Source organism: Ctenopharyngodon idella, chromosome 9, assembly GCF_019924925.1.
Source record: "Ctenopharyngodon idella isolate HZGC_01 chromosome 9, HZGC01, whole genome shotgun sequence".
Classification (NCBI taxonomy): Eukaryota; Metazoa; Chordata; class Actinopteri; order Cypriniformes; family Xenocyprididae; genus Ctenopharyngodon; species Ctenopharyngodon idella.
This window is the reverse complement of record NC_067228.1, coordinates 21,592,183-21,613,937: the sequence shown is the minus strand read 5'-3', so window position 1 is coordinate 21,613,937 and position 21,755 is coordinate 21,592,183. Positions and strand designations below refer to the sequence as shown.

At 38.2% G+C, this 21,755-nt stretch overlaps 1 protein-coding gene across 3 annotated transcripts in view; it reads left to right on the top strand.

Moving 5' to 3' along the window:
* thsd7ba (thrombospondin, type I, domain containing 7Ba) overlaps positions 1-21,755 on the top strand; it is a 234,178-nt gene that overhangs the window by 42,648 nt on the left and 169,775 nt on the right. For 2 of the 3 annotated variants that reach the window (XM_051905093.1, XM_051905091.1), the window contains exons 2-3: positions 3,318-3,647; positions 8,748-8,924. In XM_051905093.1, the coding sequence (XP_051761053.1) occupies positions 8,771-8,924 (154 nt within the window). In that variant the 5' untranslated portion in view covers positions 3,318-3,647; positions 8,748-8,770. Of the gene's footprint in view, positions 1-194; positions 329-3,317; positions 3,648-8,747; positions 8,925-21,755 lie in introns of all 3 variants that reach the window. The other variant, XM_051905092.1, reaches the window with a different exon arrangement.

Here is a 21,755-nt window from a genome sequence, read left to right as displayed (position 1 = left end):
GGGTGAATGAAAGCTTATTAAGAGGACAGTTATGTCATGCTGGGTGCGATGAAAGTATATTAGTTTACCATTATGTTTGTGGTGAGTGGTGTTAAGAAACCTGTTTCCGAATGCCTCAGAAGTTTGTTTCCTGTTTGAGCTAAGGTGCAGGACTGTAATACTGTCCTCATATGAATTCCTTCCTCGTCCCCTAGGCCATCAATGTGCAACGTGACCTGACCCGTACCTACACTTGTTTAACCATCCATGTCTAAGCACCTGCAGCAGGGCCAGTCAGTGGCGACAGGATGACAGTGGCCCCCTGGGTTTGAGGGTCTCACAATAACCAGTGAGTTGATTGAGTTCACAACCCTGACCTCTCCACTACTCCTCTCTCTTTCTCTTTTCTCCTGTGCTGACTTCACAGCAAACTCATGATAAAGTGTAATGGCCTTCTCCCATGACCGCTGGCCGTTTAATTGATTTTTGCACACAGGCACAGGAGATCTGAATTATCTGAGAGATTTACCAGGATAGATTAACAGGACTAAATGGAGAGTCTGTCTGTGAGGGATTTGTTTGTTGTATTGAAGGGCTGTGGCTGTCATTTGCATTTAATAAAATCTTTTGAGTAGTGTGTTATAGAAATGGTAAATAGAGCTACATTTACACACACATATGAAAAGTCTCTTATGCTCACTAAGGCTCACTTTGGCTTCTTGATTAAAAATACAGTACACAGTTCAATTGTGAAATAAGTTATTTTATATTATAATATTTTAAAATGTAGTATTCCTGTGATGGCAAAACTGAAGACTGGAGCAATGGCTGCTGAAAATTCAGTGTCACATGATCCTTCAGAAATCATTCTAATACGCTGAATTAGGAACATCTTAGAAGAAGAGAATACTTCAAACTTTTCGGCAGTGTACAGTAAACAAGTATGGTGTCCCATACTCAGAATTTTTGCTCTGCATTTTACCCATCCAAGTGCACACACAGAGCAGTGAGTATTGAACACACACCTGGAGCAGTGGGCAGCCATTTTTGCTGCAGGGTTAGGTGCCTTGCTCAAGGGCACCTCAGTTGTGGGTAATGAGAGTGGAAGAGAGCTCTGTTCATTCACTCCCTCCACCATTTCCTGCCGGTACTGACACTCGAACTCGCGGCCTTCGGGTTACAAGTCAGACTCTCTAACCATTAGACAACAACTGCCCCAATAAAGTGTGAAGCCCAAGTATGGTAACCCATACTCGGAATTTGTCCTCTGCATTTAACCAATCCAAGTTAGTGCACACACATTAGGAGTAGTAAGTAGTGAACACACACACACACACACACACACACACACACACACACTGTAAACCGTGGACACAAACACCCGGAGCAGTGGGCAGCCATTTTGCTGTGGCACCTGGGGAGCGATTGGGGGTTAGGTGCCTTGCTCAAGGGCACCTCAGTCATTTCCCGCAAACTTTCGGATTACCAGTCTGACTCTCTAACCATTAGGCCATGACTGCCCCCTTCGGGCCACGACTGTCCCCGACTGTATGTATATGTATATTGACACAACATAGCCACAAATGAAAGTGTGAATTAATCAGGTTGAAATCCATTTACTGGAATATCTAAAAATGTAATTTAAGCACTGAATCCAACAGTAACTCCAGCACTATCAGCAACAGAGTTTAAATGCTTGAAATGATTGGCCACTAGTCTGCATTTCCTCTTCTCATTTCCATAAAGTTCACAGCTTTGACACTTTGATGCTCAGATCCACTGTCAATCGCACACTCATCCACCCAAACCTGATGCTAAGCTCCCATAAGGAAGGACATAGAATCCCCTACTCTCCTCTGCACTACTTGTACAGTTAGTGTTTTTTTACTGGCAGTTCTGTTCATAGTAACTTTACACTTAATCCAGGAACAATCCCTGTAGAGAATGACCCATTAGAGCAACAATGGTGTATTTTTTGCTTTTGTTACCAGCCCTAAACTTTGGCTACTATACCACCTTCTCCAATAGACAAACTCATTGTTTAATAACATTCCACTTTCATCCCCATATCAGTCATTCCATTATGTCACTCATCCAATTCTTCTAATGCATAAAATATATCTCATTTGTTTGCATTAAATAATGGCATAGAGTAAATGAGAAATGATGTGACCAGCACAAGACTTATAAATGAATGGAACAGCCAAAATCTTCCCATTTAAAAAAAAAAAAAAAAAAAAAAAAAAACAAAATTCCAAGCTAGCAGAACATTCTTATCCCAAATAAAAAATAAAACTTGCCATCGGAGAGCTTGTTGAAAATAACATCTTCAAGGCATTAATAATCCAAGATGGAGTCAACAGAAATTTGAACCTGCCACTCTCCGTTGAGAGTTTTATGGGAAGCAATGTTCCAAGACCGATCCCTATATGCTATCTCCTCACCACTGGAGTGTGACTGAAATCGCATGAATGAATCGATCAGGTTTTTCTTTGAGGTACAATCCTCTCTCTCTCTCTCTCCTTTTTTTTTTTTTTTTTTTAGACTGAAATGTGCCACATGCTTGAAGTTTGGGAAAGCCATTTTGGACACAATTGTGGGCACTTAAAAGCCCTGGGAAATAAGACAGAGGTCGGAGTTGGCGGAGGGAGGTAGAGCGTAGCATTGGAAGTCAATATATGACAGTGGGTTAGAGAGAAGAGAGATGGAAGGAGGGCATGGGGTGTTAATAGAATGAAAGAATCAGCAGGATGAGCTAGCCAGTCCAGCATGCAGTGTTGACAGGTAATCATTGAATGTCAACCATGAGAAGGGAACAGAAGCAGCACAACTCTCTCTTTACTGTTTTTAGTGTCTCTGATGGTGGATGACAGCCATAGTAATCACACAGTGATGACTGAAACTTGTGAAATGCTATGAGATGCCATCAGCTAAAAAACACTATATGATACGTTTGACATTCCTGAGCTAATTTACTCCTAGAAGTACTAGTCTTAAAAGTTTCTAACATTCTCATTTGAATTGGAAAATTTAAGACTGATCACCTCTTGACTTGGTCAAACTAAACTCTCTTAAAAATTGCAAGTTGAGTCTCCTGTACGGAGCACAATTTCTATGATGTCTGAGTTGTTTCTGCTGTAGTGTGTTCCAGATTGATCATTTATGAGGTTTGGGATGAGGCATTGAGGCAGCTCACTAGGTTATAGAACAAAACTAAACCGAATTCCATCTGACCACACTGGGTCTCCTCCTTAAAGTATGTGTTATTGTCTGAGGGCAACTATTTCTGTTATGTTTGTCCAACCTAAAACCCTCTTTTTCTCTCGCCTCTTTTTCAGCTCTGCTGGCTTCAGGACACTTCCTGGGAGGAATTTCCGGCAGTGGATACTTCATCCAGCAATCGCCAAAGGGTTATCTGTTCTCACGGTCGGTGATGGTGTGACAGACACATCTTTCACGCTCTGATCTTCCCGAGGGGAAGCCACTGAGGATTAGCTGGCAGATGATGCATCAGAGGGAGGAGGAAAGGCCGTGTTTTTCTGCTGTCCCTGTGTCACAGATAGCTTCTGAGGAGCATTCAGCTGCCAGCAGCATCAGCGGGCCTCAGCCATCCAGCTGTTCACCTCACTGCCACAGCTAAAGTGATGAGTCCCAGCCTTTCCTTTCAGGTAGAAACCGCTGTGTCCTCGGTCTAATTGCCCGGTAGCCCAATTCCCCAGTCTGGGCTCAACCGTCTTCGAGTCTGTAATGGGTGGAAGTACAGTGTTGCGTGAGAGGTCTCTGCCAAGCTGCTTTTCCTCCTTTCCCTGTGCAACTAGAACTAATGAAGAGAAATAGCTGCCATTTTGGGTCCCTGTGCTCACTGCATGTCACTTAGAGGAGACATCTATTCATTCAATTATAAAACCGGTCTGACAAGGTGGCTCAGCAGAGGTTTCTCATTGTGTAAAGTGTGATCAGTGTTGTAAAGCATTTTACCAGTACACCTGAGTATTTTACCAATGTAATTTAAACTTACCCATGTAGTGTAGTGCACTCCAGAGGTTTGGCAGTTTAGCATGGTGACTGCTCATGTTTTTTGTGGTGCCGTCAGCCAATCAGCATCATGGTGACAATTTGGTATGGGTCATATTGTACTGGGCTGGTTTTAAGACAGTGATAGATGCTGCATCACCCAGCAAAATATTTTTTGATACCGATGCTATTAATTAGAAGTCAGACATGATTAAATTATTCTGTGAACAAAAGTGTCCAATAACGTTGGTTAATGAGATAAGATGTGTAGCATTCGATCTCAACATGGCTGCCCCCATTAGGTGACCCACTCCATGTAAAATACAGCCACTTTTATTGGGCTACTGGCAACTTCATCTCATGTGCGTGTACAAAAATAATTTTTTTTTTTAAAGAACTCTTCCTTTTTATTTATTTTTTTTTTTTTAGAAGTAAAACTTTTTAATGAGGGAAAAGAAGCTGAGTTCACCTTTAAAATATTAGTGTCATTCTTTTATGATGCCAGCTTGCTGTTACAGTGCAGGTAGAAGCTTATTATCAAGTTGTGTCTTTCCTTGGTTTTATGGACAAATAAGGATGCAGAAATGACAGGTGGCGTTCAAAGGTTTGCTCGGCTTGTCGAACACAAGCCAATTGGACACATTACTGTATGGAAATTGAAGTAAGGGGAAGGCATCTGTGATACAGTAAACAGGATTAGGAGCTTTTGTTTCCTTTGCTGTCAGAGCCGGTGGTGTCCTGCAGAGAGAGATCTAATGGAACGAGCCTGGCTGAGGCTGCAATAGACCTGTTACAGACTGCTTTAGTGTCTGCTGTGGGAGTTGTAATCAAACGTTAATTACCCGGCCCACCTGTTTATAGACGGATCAGCTCAGATGCCCTGTCCCATGTGAAGATTTGGGGAGGATCAGTATTCCACATTTCAAATAGACAATGATGTTTTTTGTTGTTGTTGTTGTTTTTTTTTTATGCTCAGTGGTTCAAATGTCTCATTTTGCATTAAGGGGCTTTTGCACCAAAGGAACCTTTTCATAGTTCCTAAAACTGTTTTCTGAAGTACCCGGATTTTGGTGTGTTCGCACCGCAGGAACTAGGAATGATTTTAGTTCTAGGAACTACTTTTGGGGGAACTAAATTAGCTCCTACTTCAGAGTAGGGTCTAAACCAGCACTATAGGAACTATCAGTGATGCGAGTGTACGTTGATTGGTCAAACGCATGCCAAACACTGGCACCTGGCATTTTTAAAAATCTGTGTAAACATTACTTCATGAACATGGAAAACAGCAATAACAGCATTTGGGTTGTGTTCTTTTCTACGCCTCAGTGATATGTAATACTGAAAGTTGTCATAGGAGATTTCGTCTCTTAGCCTCACTTTTTGCTCTTTCGGTGTCGTAAATTAGGCATTTACATTCCATCTCCGTTATGACGAAACCCACGACACACAACAAACACAGCTCTGATCACGGCTTCTTCCATCCACCGGTTTTTAGCATTTGTAAATGCCGCGCTTAAAGGCGCTGCTCTCAGCCGCTTCACAGTTCCTATTCCTGGTGTGAATGCAACCAGGTACATGGCCCGGGGGAGAAATTAATTCTTGGGGAACTATCCTAGTGGCTAGTTCCTAGAGCTATTCGGTGCAAAAGCCCCTTTAGAGTTGGAAGTAGGAATTAAGTATTTTTAATGTTCTTTAGGACAGGGGAGAAAAATAGCACTTAGGTTAGGTGGACATGGTTGTTCATGCTTTTGAGAACTTGTACACATTGCTGTGTGGGTCAATGACACTTATTTTTTTTGTCCACATCTATAAATTTATTCAAAAATACATTAAAAATGCAATTCATACCTTCAGTGATTTGAATAAAGAACCTGATTTCACCAAGTGCAACATGTTCCTGGATCAACATCTTTGTTGATCCTGTAACAACATTCCAATCAACCAATCAGATTTGAGGGACAAGTTTATAGTTTATGTCAAGTTTAGGCTTACAACCAAGGTTAAGTGCTTCTATATCATTGTTATTCACCTATCATTTCCCTCTGATTTTAGTGATATGGTTAGGATTCAGTTTTTGGACAGGAATGTTGTTCCAGAATCAACAAAATATGTTAAGCCAGGAGCCAAAAATGTGATTGTAAAACAACTGTCCTGATATTACAATAATGAGTATAGAATATAATAATAATAATAATAATAATAATAATAATATAAGAAATATATTTTCTTTAAATCCTCAACAAAATGTATTTTTAAGAAAACTTAATTCTGCTTAATCTTGTTACATTTTTTTTTTTAAATGTTAAATATGTAAATACTGCTGTATAATACTGCTTATTATTAAATGCAAGAAAAAAAAATATATATAGGAAATTATATCAGAGAAGGGACCACTGACCAAATGTGGTTATCAAACACAAAAACCATAGCACATGTAGATGTAACAGAATGGTGAAAAGCCTTCTTTTTGATGTTGATGTGGAATTCGCTGCCTCAGCTAATACTGATAAATTAATTCCCATGTGCTTCTTTGAAGATATATTTGAGCACATGACTTTTCACCCCAATCTGATATGTAACCCACCCAAACTGGAAAAACTTTCAGCCTGCTAACAAAATGTGCTTTTATCCAATTCAGCTGGACCCCTGCATAGTGGTAACTAGGAGAGAACTGAATGACGAATTTGAACCCGTGCATATTTAAATGGGATGGTTTGTTACCAATTCATGGCAGTATAAATGAAAATCTGAATGAGAGTCCATGCCTCTGCCTGAAAGAGTTAACGTGTGTGCTTCTTGAGAAATTCTTGACTGAAGTGTCATGAATTCTGAAGCGCAGAAGCTTTCTCAGGTTCTTAAGACTGCATGCTGTGTTCCAGTCTGAGCCCACAAGCTTTGTTTGACCTAGTTATTCTAAAAAGCAGCGCAGGACTTTGACGCATTTGATTTCCAGGATGGCTGTGGCTGGTATGGCGGGTGACAGGCACATGCAGGAACGTGTGTCAGTATTCACATCCTCCCTACGGCTGACAGGTCACGGGGAAAAGGCCAAGTCCATCACGCAGAGGTTTTTCACTCTCAGTCTGAATGTTTGCTGGGCTATACGTAACCTTTTGTAAATCTTGACTGCAAATATTGAAGCTTTGTTATTTGTGCTTTGTTTTTGCCAGCATGCAGGATTGTGGTGTACATTTTGTGTGATTGCAAAACTACAGTTCCTGGTTAAAGGACCAATTATTACAACAGTTTACATACATGCCATATGGAATGTATGTAAACTGTTTTAATAATTGGTCCTTTAACCATATATTGAGAAAGGAATTTATTTTTTAAATATTCTTGTTATTCACTATTACAGTGTTTTGCTGAAGCACAGCTCTTCCAATTAAAATTAGTTTAGAAATTATTTTAAAACAAGTGCTGCTTGGAGGGATTGTTTAGTGGATTTTGAGAGGCAGATGTTGTGTGTCGTTTCTGAATGAAAGCTGACATGAGCCAAGATCCAAAGTCCCAAGCAACCAGCTCTAGCCTCTTCAAGATCTTTAAATCTGTGTATACCCTTTTGAAAATATCTAATTCTATCAAGACATTTACTTGTGGCAGCAGTTAAAGGATAAGAGATCTTTTTTCACTCCGTCAAGGCCTCTCACCATATTCCTCTCAAATCAGATTTCCCTGCAACACTGCTGAAGCAATGAAATAAAAATCTAATTTCCCCAAATGAAATCAACCAAAAACCAATTGGGAGCTGCAGGCTTTCCCTGAGAAATCACATCAGAATAATTCCACATTCCAAACACATATTTTAGTCTGATAGCAATTCATCCATCAATACACCGATTCTGTCTAGCCGCCTTGAACAGATCGTCCGCAGGTAATGCATTGTATTCCATCTCTGTAAGAGGAAAATCAATCAAAATTTTAATTCAGATAATACTGTAATACACTGGTCTATGCAGAGCTGTGTCCTATATATGAAACAATGATGCTATAAAATATAGAGATCCCCATTTCTTGCTGCGGGACTGGTGCGAATGAATAACCTTGGTTTGTGCTGCCGAGCTGTTTAAATGAGTTACTTTCCCATTTCGGTTGTCAATGGAGAAGTTTATTACATGTGAGAGGCATAACGTGAATCCGGTCCATTGAATATTTGCCATTTAAATGGTGTGCATATTTCCATCAGTCAGTGCATGACAAAACAGACTGTGCGTGCAGATGGTAAAAGACGTTTATAGTTCAAGATCAGCTGCTTTAAAATGTGAATAGTACAAATACAATAGTGTACAACTGCTCTCTCTGAATGTTTGCAAAAAAGTTCATTGTAAATCAGATATGCATTAAAATTCCCTCTCACCTATACACATGCTTGGAGAGTCAGTGATTCCAGAACTAATCCTTCACCCAGAGGATATGAATTACAGCGGCGAGGGACAGAATTAAATGAGTTGCAATAAAAAGGTGTTAATATCCTCAATTACTTCAGGGCTGAAAGACCCAATGCTCTGCCTGTGTTTACCGTGGTAGTTACCGCATCAGTGCGTGCGGCTTTAGTACCAAATGATCCTGATCGTGAATAGCACACGTGTGCTCGATTTCACATCCTCGAGGATTAAATGACTAGTCAAACGTATGCCGGTGATTAATGTAATGATTCCCAAGAGTTGTTTATCATGCTTGGCTGGTGTATTTGCTCCCTAACAGGTAAGAGAGAGCATAATCACCATTGCTTGCTTTGTTTTTTGTTTTTGCAGGACTAAAAGTGGACTGGACGTCAATGGGCTGGACTATGATTCTAAAAGATGACTCTGGTGTAACGGGCTGGACATGGCGTGTTGGGAACTACCTGCTGCTCTCTATGTCTCTCATTGGAATGCAAGTGAGGTCAGACCTGGAATTTCCAAAGGACAGGCACTATACATGGAAAACGGGTAAGCGTGTTGTCTATGATGTCTACTCCTGTGATATGGAGATTTCTACGCTAGATCTCTTTTTAATGGCTTCGCTTTGATGTTTCTCCCTCCTGTTAGCATTACACAGCATCCATCCATCCATTCAGGATTTTATCTCACTCGAGCTCCGATAGAGTGTTTATCAGGAACTAGCATAATAAATTCCTCCGTGCCGTTTCAACATCTCGTCATGTTGCTTTCTTCCATCTAATGTTAAATTATTACATTGCTGTCTGAGTTCAAAAAATTCTGTTTTCATTTACCTTTTGTTCCAAACCCGTCGCATGATAGAACACAAACGGAACTGTTTCGCAAAATGTTCAAGCTGCTCTGCTTTCTAACTAGGCTTATTGGAAAAATGTGTCTCTACCTATATTTTTGGAAAACTCCAAAAATGTACCTATCCAGCTGAAATGAACACTAACAACTTTATTCGTTTTTACTCAAATTATGATTTCAGGGCGAGATTATATTAATAAAGGCTTATTTTCATGCGGTTCCTTGAACAATGTTATGTTATGAGCTCAGAACACTTTTACTATAGTGTATAGATTTGTAAACTAATACATTTTGATGTTTACATCACATAACAATATATGTATGGCTTTTCTGATATAGTAAATTTGCTTGGTAGCTCACCTAGTACAGCATTGCACTTGTAATGTGAAGTGCTCAGGGACTAGTCCTTTGAACATGTTTTTCTCACATTTGCTTTTGTTCACACTGTCATTTAGGTTTAGGGTAAGGTTTAGTGTAGGTGGTGCGTTATTTTCAAATGCGATAGAGCATTAACTTTTTAGTGCCACCACACATTTCATTTCCGAACTGCTGCAATGTGTACAAGAACCAACAAAATATAACATTGCCAGATTCACATTCATCTGTTTCAGATAAAACTGAACATGTTTTTTACGGTAGAACCACTCACTGGACATTTCACTTTGAAAGTGTCAAAGAAATGTCATCATGAGCACAATTTTCCAATGAGCCTGGGTTGTCTTTTCTATACAGTGAAATTGAAGTGACACCACAGCTGTTCTTGATTCCTTCCACTTTCATTTTAAGCAGCATGGTCAATCTGCTATTTATTTCCTTTTGTGTCACACTGACAAAAGGAAGTTAGACGGGTTTGAAACAACATGAGAATGAATAAATGATGACAGCATTTTCATTTTTGGGTGAAATATCCATTTAATTGCATTGTATTGCCTCGGCACTCTGTTTGCATGTGTCTTTCATCCGTTCCTTTTTTTTCCCCCACTGAGAATCCCTCATTCACACAGCTCCCAACATCACAACGACACTGACATCTTACACTGGAAAGAAAAACTCTGCTGAGTTTGATCAAGGGATCCTGTGTGGAAGTGGGTCTGTTAGCATAATGTATGCTCTAAGAAAGATTATCCATCTCTTGCTGAACAATGACAGGCCCTACTGCAGAGAACGTAATCACATATAATGATGTATATAGTAATCTATTCCTAGTCCTCAAAGCTGGAGTAATTACCTACCGTTATGCCAAGTTCGAGATTTATGGGCTTTGCAAAGGCATTCTGAAGTAAGGCAGGATTTTTTACATGTTGTGTTCAGTTTCACAAACAAGAAAATCTGATTCCGACCCTTAATCTCTCTGGTTCTGTCAGAACAGGTCTGATTTTTCCCCTTGCTGCAATGATTGATTCCAGATAAGGACTTTTACCCTTGGTGCACGTGACTTTCCGCAGCTGTTGGCTTCAAAATATTTGACAAATGAAACGCAAAAGCATTTGCATTCCATAAATGATTTAAAACACCCAAAGGTGATTCAATTTGAGCCTGATTGTTGTCCTAGCTTTGCCTCCAAGAAGCAGACCCACAGAATGAAGCAAAAAGCCTTCAGAGTAACAAACGTAGAGCGTCGCTCTCAGATCAGCAGTGTGGAAAATGAAGTAATGAATTTAAACTCACTGCCTCAGATGTTTTCTCTGTCCCAGTGAGTGCGATTTAAACCTTTTTTGTACACAAAGGCCTCATTGGCTTTATGATCAGTGCTTTCATGTGCTTCTCCTCAGTGTGGCAATGGTACGACTCAAAAGATAAAGAGATTGATGAACTACACTTGAAAAGGCCCGTACGCAGAAAGAATCTGATCAGATCATCGCGAGCGAGGCTGTGACATCTCTACTGAGCAGTGACGGCTGATATATATCGCTTGGAAAAATGAGAAATCACATCACTGAATACAATCTAACGCTTTCTGGTGCGAGTAGCACCGACGACAGGCATTGTACGTGCATCTGATATGTCTATGGCCATTAAGATGAACATAAAATTTTTATGGAAAGGATTATCATGTGGTCGGACCAATTAGCAAAGCCTTACAGAGCATGAGAGATATCTGGTGTGAATTATTAATGACTTGATCATAAAGTCAACTCAGTTCCACTTTGCAGAGTTTGAATTATTAGGTTGTAGTGATGGTTACTCTGTGAGGTACTTGTTTTTATTATGTAGTTGGTGACAATTTTTTAGCACCAGTCTTTAGCTAGTCAGCATCTCCGTAAATTTCAAAGTCTGGAAAACATTGCCTTTTTATCGGATCATATGGCTTTATGCTTGTAGTAATTGGTGGACTACAATTCTTTAAGCCATATAACCACAGGCAGCGCTGAGTTCAAATGAGTGTTCAACTGTTATAGGTGAAAGCGTTTCCTCAGAGTTTGCAGAGCAGTGTGACTCTTCACATTATGAAGAGCTGAAAGTGTGCTTTGGGCTTGACCTTCATCACTGTCTGAAAAACGGGGGGGTACCCAAGGCTGTGGGTAATGGGACGATCATTTAGCTCCTTAAACAAAGCACTCTCATTAGGGCCTTGAGGAACAATGCCTCCTGCTCCATTTTTCACCTGAGACTGCCTGAAGAGAGGGAGAATGAGAGTGATCAGTGATTTGACTCTATGCAGGGTTTCTGCATGTGATTTTTATCCAAAATCATAGGAGTCTGGTAAAAATGTGAGCATTATTTCACATTGAGCTATCTGAATGGGCTTTTAACAATCTGTAAATAATGGCAGATATATTTTGAATTGTCAAACCTCATGCACTGTGGGAATGACGGTTTCAGGAGTGATAATTTTCTTCCTAATGCTTCAGGAGATATGAAGATTGTTTTGGGTTTTGTTTGCAAAAATAACGGATAAAGAGAAATGTGACACATGCTGTATTTCAAAGATATTTTGAAGAGTTTGTAAGCATATTTGAACTTTATTTTTGAGCTATTTGTGCATTTGAATTGTTTTTAAAAGCTAATGTGTTCTTTTTTTCAATATTAAAATACTTTTATATCTTTTTTCAGCCCACATTTCATGCTGCTAATGCTTTACTTAGCATACTATTATCTAAGAATGCAGTGCAAATACTTAATTAATTGTGTAAATATTGTTTTTGTTTGCTTTTTTTCCCTCTCTCTGTAAAAGTCCAGATGGTCTGTTTTAATGAATGCTCTCATTATTTGGTGTTTTTACGTTTACATATTTTCAAGACAGTAGAGTCGTGCCCTTTACCAGTGATTGAATGCAGCTACATTTACATTTATGCTTTTGGCAGATGCTTTTATCAAAGGTGACGTACATTGCATTTAAAGTATACATTTTGCATTCCCTGGGAATCAAACTCACAGAATGGTCTCTATACAGGAATGTTCACATAGCTAATGAGTTGTTTCAGACCTCTTGCATGATTACAGCACCATAAACTCAGACACATAGATACAGTATCTCACAGAAGTGAGTACACCCCTCCCATTTTTGTAAATATTTTTATATCTTTTCATGTGACAACACTGAAGAAATGACACTTTGCTACAATGTAAAGTAATGAGTGTACAGCTTGTATAACAGTGTAAATTTGCTGTCCCCTCAAAATAACTCAACACACAGCCATTAATGTCTAAACCACTGGCCACAAAAGTGAGTACACCCCTAAGTGAAAATGTCCAAATTGGGCCCAATTAGCCATTTTCTCTCCCCGGTGCCATGTAACTTGTTAGTGTCTCTCACTACTTTACATTGTAGCAAAGTGTCATTTCTTCAGTGTTGTCACATGAAAAGATATAATAAAATATTTACAAAAATGTGAGGGGTGTACTCACTTCTGTGAGATACTGTATATGATTACAGACAGAGCATTATGAAATCGTTTACTTACAGTTTGTGATACAGCTGCTGTCACAGAACAAACATATAATTCTCCTATGCGATCCGGGGCACCATTTAAAATAAACCTTCCACTTGCTTCCAATACTGGGATCATTCTGAAATCTGTACAGAGACGCAAATGATCTGTTTAAACTGGATGCATCAAAGCGAATATTCTTTCCTGTTGTTAACAGACTCAAATGTGTGGAGTATGTGCGTGACGAGACGTCCAGTGTAAGCAAATGTCAGCCATTAAGTGACCTGTGCTGCAATCATGTATAACTATTCATCAGTGTCTTGTTCTGGAGGCAGTCATATGCAAATGTATTTGCTTGTGTAACGTCACAGATTCCGCAATATCAAAACGAGCCATTTTTGGAGCTTAAAGCTGCAGTCTGTAAAATTTATCCAAAATCAATTTTTGAGCAGGTACATAACCAGCCAGTATTCAAAACTATCTCCTTATCTTAGCCCGATTCACAACGGTAAGCTTGTAATGTGTTCTAATCCGAGTGGTACTTGTGGGTTTCAAGTCAAGTCACCTTTATTTATATAGCGCTTTTTACAATGCAGATTGTGTCAAAGCAGCTTTACAGTGATAACTGGTATATAATTTTGGCTGCACAGCAGCTCTTAAAGAAAATGGTGTCATTGTCCATCTTAAGTAAATTCAGTATTGATTCATTTGGTTGTAAGAATCAATAGTTATTAATTTAGTTTCAGCGGGAAATTCAAGCTTACCTCCTTTCGTCTTTGCGTCATTACATCACATTTGTTTACGTAAAGAACGAGTCCCAGCTAGTAGGCTATATCGCATGTGAGGAAGCTGCAGGTGACAGATCATTTATAGCCTTTTCTCACAGCAGCTGGAGTAATTACATTTATCATTTTGATGGCGGTTTGTATGGTATGACAAATTAACTTTAGATATTAGACTGTACAGAAATTGAAATCTACAGGTAACGCTAATACACACTAAATACAGTTACGCAATGCTGATGTTGTTAAAGTATAACAATAATAATAATTTGCACGGTTTGATGTAATATGAGCTATGCGATCGTTGATTTAATCACCATTGGCAGTGCGATTTATTGTAATGTTTTTTTTTTTTTTCTTCTCAGTCAGAACAAAATGGCAGATTTGTTACTTGTTCAGATGACATTTTCCGGTGAAAATTCTTATTTTGATCATACTTACAAGACTACAGTTTGTGATTCCGAAGTACATTGTCCACACCGATGTGGTGACTGACAGCAAACATTAGATTCATCCGCGCTGAGGAGCCGTGTCGAACCACAACCCATGTAAAGATGATAATTCTGCAAATAACTGCAATTGCAGGTTTCAAACAGAGATGTCGACAAAGAGGCAAAACGTATGTACTGCAGCTTTAAATTAATGCATTGTTTAAAATGAGGAGGACGTTTTAAGCTATGAAACTTGCAGGATGTTTTAAGCTATGAAACTTGCAGGATGTTTTAATGGTACAAAGACCTTTTATATGTCAAAAGAGGAAGGCAAATTTGATTTCTCATGTCATGACCCCTTTAAAAGAAAACTCTATAATGAACAAAATGCATCTGTATTGATCTTTTGCTCAGCTTCTTGTTTTGTCTTCCTAGCATTTCAATTGTTATATATGATGCAAGATAAATGTATCAGCAGTTGCACCATTACACTGGCCCTAGTGGAGTCTGATTGATCTCAGATGAGTAACTTCTCCAACATGCTGTGAAAGGTTTCATTGCTGGAGTCACGTGTGATCTTAAATTCGATGAGGCATGGTTTGATTTGTTACACCATTACAGTTGTCCAGTTTCTGATTTAGATAGGATATGTAATTGGATTTAAAGGTATGTAGAAAAGGAATATATTCATATAATATAAAAAGTTGTTTCAGTCTACTAAAGCTGCTTTTTAGGTAACTAGTTAGAAGTAAGGATCATGGCCCTCAGTGTGGGAGACCTTACTTTAAAATCCAATCCTATTTGCAAATATCACTGTATCTCCTGTTCTTCAAAGCCTTGTTTATTTGCTCTTGTGATAAGGCTTATCTTCAAAAACAGAGCATCCGGTTGGTCTGCATTTCCCCATCAATAAGAATAAGCAATTAAACACTTGTGGCAGTGCACTGTCTATTAACATATCAGTTATATCCTCCTCATGGATGTTAACAGATTTTCTTGAGGTCTGGATTTGCATTATTAGGAAATGTCTCATCTCATTCCCACATGCTTATCTCAAAGACGGGGGCTCAAATTTGTAATGGATTTTTCATGTTTGTTTTTTTTTTTTTTTTTTTTTTTTTTGGAAAAAAAATGTATAGCTTCATCTTTTAGTCATAACTTGGTAGGTGCAAATTAGAGCTGTACATCAAAGCATTTTATTTTTGGAAAGAAGGCATTTATAGCTATTTTGATCTCTTATAAATCTATAAAGGTTTAATAAAAAAGGTTGCAAACACATTACATTTTCTTGAACACAAGGTCGAATCTCATTGCAAGTTTGCAAAATGTAGTTGATTTATTTTGATTATCCAGAGTTATCTCGGAGGAGAAAAAAAAAAAAAAAAAAGTTGCTTTAGACAGGTGAGGCAGATTGACATTTTCCCTCAGACAAATGCCAAGTACAGCATAGAATGGCATTGTGTTATTTTGCTTTGAGAAATGGACTGGCATTTGAACTGGCAGAATAAAGCTGCGGGTCTCTTTCTCTGTGGCCGTCAGGTTTATTCTTCCCCTCCTCTCAGAACACAGCTACAATCAGCTCTAGTGTAAATCATTGCAAGTCACACTCACCAATTACCACTTCCTTCCTTTCACAGAGATTTGTAGCACATTTATCCAAATGATTCCCAAATCTAGACATTGTTTTGAAAGTCCTAAGCTAATTATGTCTACCCCTTACCCCTAAATACATCAATACAGTATGTGTGTATGTGAATACATTAAAGCTGCAGTCTGTAAATTTTTTTTGGTTAAAAATGATCCAAAATCAATTTTTGAGCAAGTACATCTCACAAAACTATCTCCTTACCTTAGCCCGATTTACAAGGGTAAGCTTGTAATAATGTTTTATAATAAGAGCGGTACTGGTGGGTTTCCGTGGGAAATTCGAGCATGCAGCCATTAGTCTTTGTGTCATTACGTCACGTCTGTTTACATAAAGAATGAGTCCCAGCTAGTAGGCTATATCACGTGAGGATGGCGGATCATTTATAGCCTTTTCTCACAGCAGCTGCAATAATTAAACGCCATTTTGATGGCGGATTTTAATCCAGAAAGGTCCAAATGACAATCATCAGTGACAACTGGAGATTCACCCATAGTAAACCCACGTAAAGATGATAATTCCGCAAATAACTGTAATTGCAGGTTTCAAACAGAGATGGCAACAAAGAGGCAAAACTTATGGACTGCAGCTAAAAATAAAATATATAATATAATATAAATTATTATATTATGAATAATTGTGAATATACACTACTGGTTAAATGTTTGCGGTCGGTAAGATTTTTATAAAGATGTTTATCAAAGAAGTCTCTTGTGCTCATCAAGGCTGCATTTGTTTGATCAAAAATACAGTAAAAGCAGTAATATTGTAAAATATTAATAACATTTAAAATAACTGTTTTCTATTTGGCAAAGCTGATTTTCAGCATCATTACTCCAGACTTTAGTGTCATATGATCCTTCAGAAATCATTCTAATATGCTGATTTGTTGCTCAGTAAACATTTATTATTATTGTCAATGTTGGAAAAGAGTTGTTGCTTCTTGATTTTTTTTTTTTTTTTTTTTTGTGGAAACTGATACATTTTTTCAGGATTCTTTTATGAATAGAAAGAATGCCATTTAAAAAATATATATATTTTGTAGCATTATAAATGTCTTTACTATCACTTTTGATCAATTTAATTAGTCCTTGATGAATAAAAGTATTGATTTCTTTTAAAAAATCCTACTGACCCTAAACTTTTAAACGGTAGTGTATTCAATTAAATATGTAATTAATTTTTATACAACTGTATTTTATATTCTAACAAAGCATGGGTATTTTTTGAACTCATAAAAAATCCCCAACCTTTAAGTGTGCTTGCTTATTATAGTTTAATATGGAGCCATTTGTAAAAGTGTTTGTGTTTGTCTGCATTACATTGATTAATCTCATGTAGAAACTCTGGAGGTCTTAACGGTCATGTTTCCAGAAGATGTGCATCCGGATTAAATGTGGGAACTTGAGGTTGAGCACATGAGAGCAGAGGCAATGATTCCCTGCAATGAGAAATCAATAAGGGTTTCATTAAGGAAGGAGGGTTCATCTCAGCCCTTTCATCATTTATCATTCAGCATTCAGTGGCCACTGTCGATCACAAACATAAGAAAATGAAGATGAAAAGAGAGAGGTGAAGTGTTACAGTATTACCACCAGACTCATGGTAACTCATAATGTAACTTGCTGTTAATGAGCAATTTGAGGATATGAACTGGACGTGAGAAACCACTTGACTTTCACTGCCAAAGTCAAAATTAATATATTTATATTTTAAAAGAATAAAGACAGATTACATTTCCATTATACCAAGTGTTTTGCTTCAGGACTCAGATTTTGACAATTTTCGTTTCTAAATGTCTCTTAAATTTCAATGACTTTATGCTCAGGGCAGCCAATAATTGACTGCACAGAATAAATTGTGGTGTTCACACATTTATCCTCACTCTTAGTGAACCCATATTTAATGCAGTCTGGGTTGTATTTTCTTTTACCTTGCGGAGGTTTGCTCATGGTTTTTGAGGATAGAAAGTAAGAAAAAGTAGGAAGAAAAGTAAAATCCTTACCAAGCCCTTGCCCTTTTTATCCTGTTTACAATAAAAGATACTTTCTTACCAAAACAACTGGCTCACTGTATTCACTTGTGCTGTAACTGTCATATGTATGTGCTTTTTATTAAAGGTAGGGTAGGCAATTTCGGAGAGGCTAGCAAAAGCAAGTTACCTTTTAAAGCATAAGATCCCACCCTCCCTTCATAGCGCTCTCCAAAGCCACGCCTCCTCCAAAACATATGAACGCACACAGCAGAGTCTGCAAAGCGTCAATGCGAGATGGCGTTAAATTACCTCATGTCTCAAAGCACATAACATAATGATAATAATGAACATAAACTTACAGAGCTCTTACTTGTACCAACTGACTGCTGCAGATTCATTTAGGCATTTATAGTGTTGACATAGAAACGCAAAAGTCTGAGACTGAGGATGTGAACAGCTCCGGGTAGAACGTCACGGGTTGCCATCTCGTAATTACGATTATGGCATGGTGTGAAAGCAGCATAAGGTCATTGTTTTGGTTCAGGAGGAACTGTAAAAAGTGTTCGGATCGAATGCAATGATTGGACAAACATTTTTTTGGTCCTGAGACTTCCACAGAAGATATATGTAAATGTTTAAATATTTAGACCACTTCTAATATTGATTGCTATTAGGATGTTTCAACCAGTATAACAGAAAGCGTTTATGAAAAAATTGCCTGCCCTATACCTTTAAATTGACCTTGGAACACAATGTTGATGCAGTGTTCAAGGCTTTCCTAACATTATGCGATAACGCGATTGGGAGTTGTAGCCAGTGTGTGCTATCTTCATGAGCAGGGGGAGCTGATTGAGGTTGTCTTAAAAGCTTTACATTCAGCCTCCCCAGACCCACCAGACAGGAATTTTCCAAGCCGTTTTCATTCCCAACAGAACATTCTTTGCCAAGATACAGATTTCAGAAAGCCTTCTGCCTCTGATGTTCTTTGACGCTGTGAAGGTTATCTTATCAACCACATGCAAAGTTACTACATTTTTTTTCTTGCTAAAATTAAATCATTCTTTTAATTATTGAATTAATTTTATTTTTTGTTTAATGTATGTAATGTGTGTGTATGTATGCATGTATGTCTATCTGTGTGTGTATACAAATTACTCATTTAAGCCTTGGAGCTTAATTCAAAAACGCCTTATGTTTTTAATGATTTTGATATATTGGTAGACACACTCTTTTGTTTTGGTTTGTTTTGGCATTTCATGGTAGCAAAATCAACACATTCTTCACTACATATCTTTATTCTATCTGTTAGTTAAATATGTAGAGAAGCAAATTTGAGCTTCACAACCATAAAGCTTTAGTAATATTCTAGTAAGTTTTCAGTGAGCAAGTGTAGCCGTGTGGAACACATTACCATATCTCACATATGATAAATCACCATATGTCTTTCGTGACAGAATACCATTAAATCAGAATGTTGGAATGTCCATAAATAGGAAAACGCAAGTCCCAGTTTGCCATAAACATCGTACACTGTGCAAATAACACATTTTCACTACACAAAAATATGTGCAGGGTTAGATCCAGCTCTTCACTACAGGTAAAGGTGTGAACTGCCGGGAAAGATCGCCAAAAGCAGTGTGACAGACACACTCTGTAGGTGCTGGCATGACTACCAAACTATCTGGAGCTTTTGGTAGAAGGCCAAGAGCCGTGTGTTATTTAGCAGGAAGGGACAGGTGGATGTGTCCATATGCTCTTAATGGAAGCAGTGTGTCATATACAGCACATACAGCAATCGTTTTCAACTGGTTTTGCTTTCTTGTTGACACATGATAAATCGCTTGTGATGTTCCTCATTTGTAAGTGTAATGTTTAAATGTGTATCATGCAAAAGGAAACAATGTCCTTAAATACACACATGGAAATGTGTTAATGTTAAAATAAACCACGCAAAACAAATTCTGGCTAGCACAAAATGTGTCTGCTGGTTACGTAGCTGCTTTTACCTAGTGACAGATAAATGTGTACCAAAATACTGTAGAATGTGATTGGACTGTTTTCTCTTGACTTTTTCAAAGTCCTTTTTGTATTTGAAATGGCTCCTTGGCCTTGATAAACTGAATGTGATAATAAACAGCAATGACAAACTGAAGATTTAAGGAACTTGACAACATTTTCTGGAAATTAATACAACACTCAATGTAACTGTGACAGCACTGGCAGAAAAAACTGCCTAAGTTAGGGGACTGACATGAAAATATTGTCAAAAACCCATCACTTTCCATCAGGTAGGAATTTACAGCTCAGCAACTGTTGTGGCAGTAATGTTTTCTCTGTGTCATCACAAATTACCCACCCAGCTAGTGCAGCAACAGATTCAGTAAAATTGGTTCCCCTGTGATTAGATTTTCTCCTCTCTCCCACACAGTCCTGTTTGAAACTCTATACTCTGTGTGCGGTAATTAACATGGTATTACATGGCCTTGGGGCCACTCCAGGCGCCCTTGCGAGAGCCCTAGCTAAGATGCAGTGGATGTCATTGTCCTCCTGTCACACTGCTGTCCACGGCTTGAGACTATGGTAATGCTCGCTGTTCTGTATTTTACTCCACATTCTCCCATTTAACAATGTATTTATATGGATTTCGGTCAGAAAGACTAACAGAAACACTGCCCCAGATATGGCATCTTTCCCTTGTTACTGGGGAATTTAAGTCACCTGCAAATGTAATTTGTATTAATTAAGACTTGGTACTGACTGTGTATGAGGATGTTTGAGTCATCATACTAGTAGTACAGAGTCATTTGTGTAGAGGATAACAGACATTTTATTTTGAGAAAAGACAAAAATATTCTGTGAAGTGCACTGTAAAAAGAGAGAATGTGAAGTTAAAAGTGACAGTTCATCTATCCCCCTCATGTCGATCCAAACCTGTATGACTATTTGTTCTTCTGTTGAACACAAATGAAAGCATTTTCAACTGTTTTTGTTCATACAATGGAAAGTCAATAGGGTTTAAAACAGTTTTGGAAACCACTGACTTTCATTGTATGAACAAAAACACATTTTTAATAACATCATCTTTGTTTTCTATGGAAGAAAGTAAGTAAACGACATGAGTTCATGAGAAATTTTTGGATGAACTGTACCTTTAAAGAGGTACTTTTACCTGATATGATCTTTAAAAATGGCGTTCATTGGTGTAATCCAGGGCTCTCAAAGTACTGGAGATTCATACCCCTCAAGTATTATCCTTAAATCCATCCACAAATCCTTCTGCCTTTTGGTTTAAAATGCATTTTTGTAAAATGTGTTTGTGCAATTTTTTTTTAATCCACTTGGATTAATATTTTGGTATCTTATGCAATGCCATTCAGACCTTTTTAATGAGACTCTAAATACTTTTTGTAGGCCACTCTATAATATTTTTATATAGGTCTAAAACACACATGTAAATTTGTGGTAAAAGCTGCAGCCTAGGTGACAACAAACAAGCCAGCATGCATCCATCAAGAAGGTTTAGTTATGCATATCTACACCGGACGTGTAGTGCAGCAAAACTAGATCTCTCTCTCCTGTTACAGTCAACAGAGCTGTCTACACTGGAAGCACCCCTGATGCGCCTCCAGCTGACGGACATCCTCTTTCTATTTTTAACGTGCTGCACAGCTAGTCTAGCCACTTTATTTTTTGACTGTGATAAAATGTCTTTACAAATGCCAAACATGTGATTTGATGGCTATGTATTTTAGTCTTTATTAAATAACTTCTGACTGTTACATCAAAGACAGATTGTGATGTTTCTGGCCTCTTAATGAGACTCCTT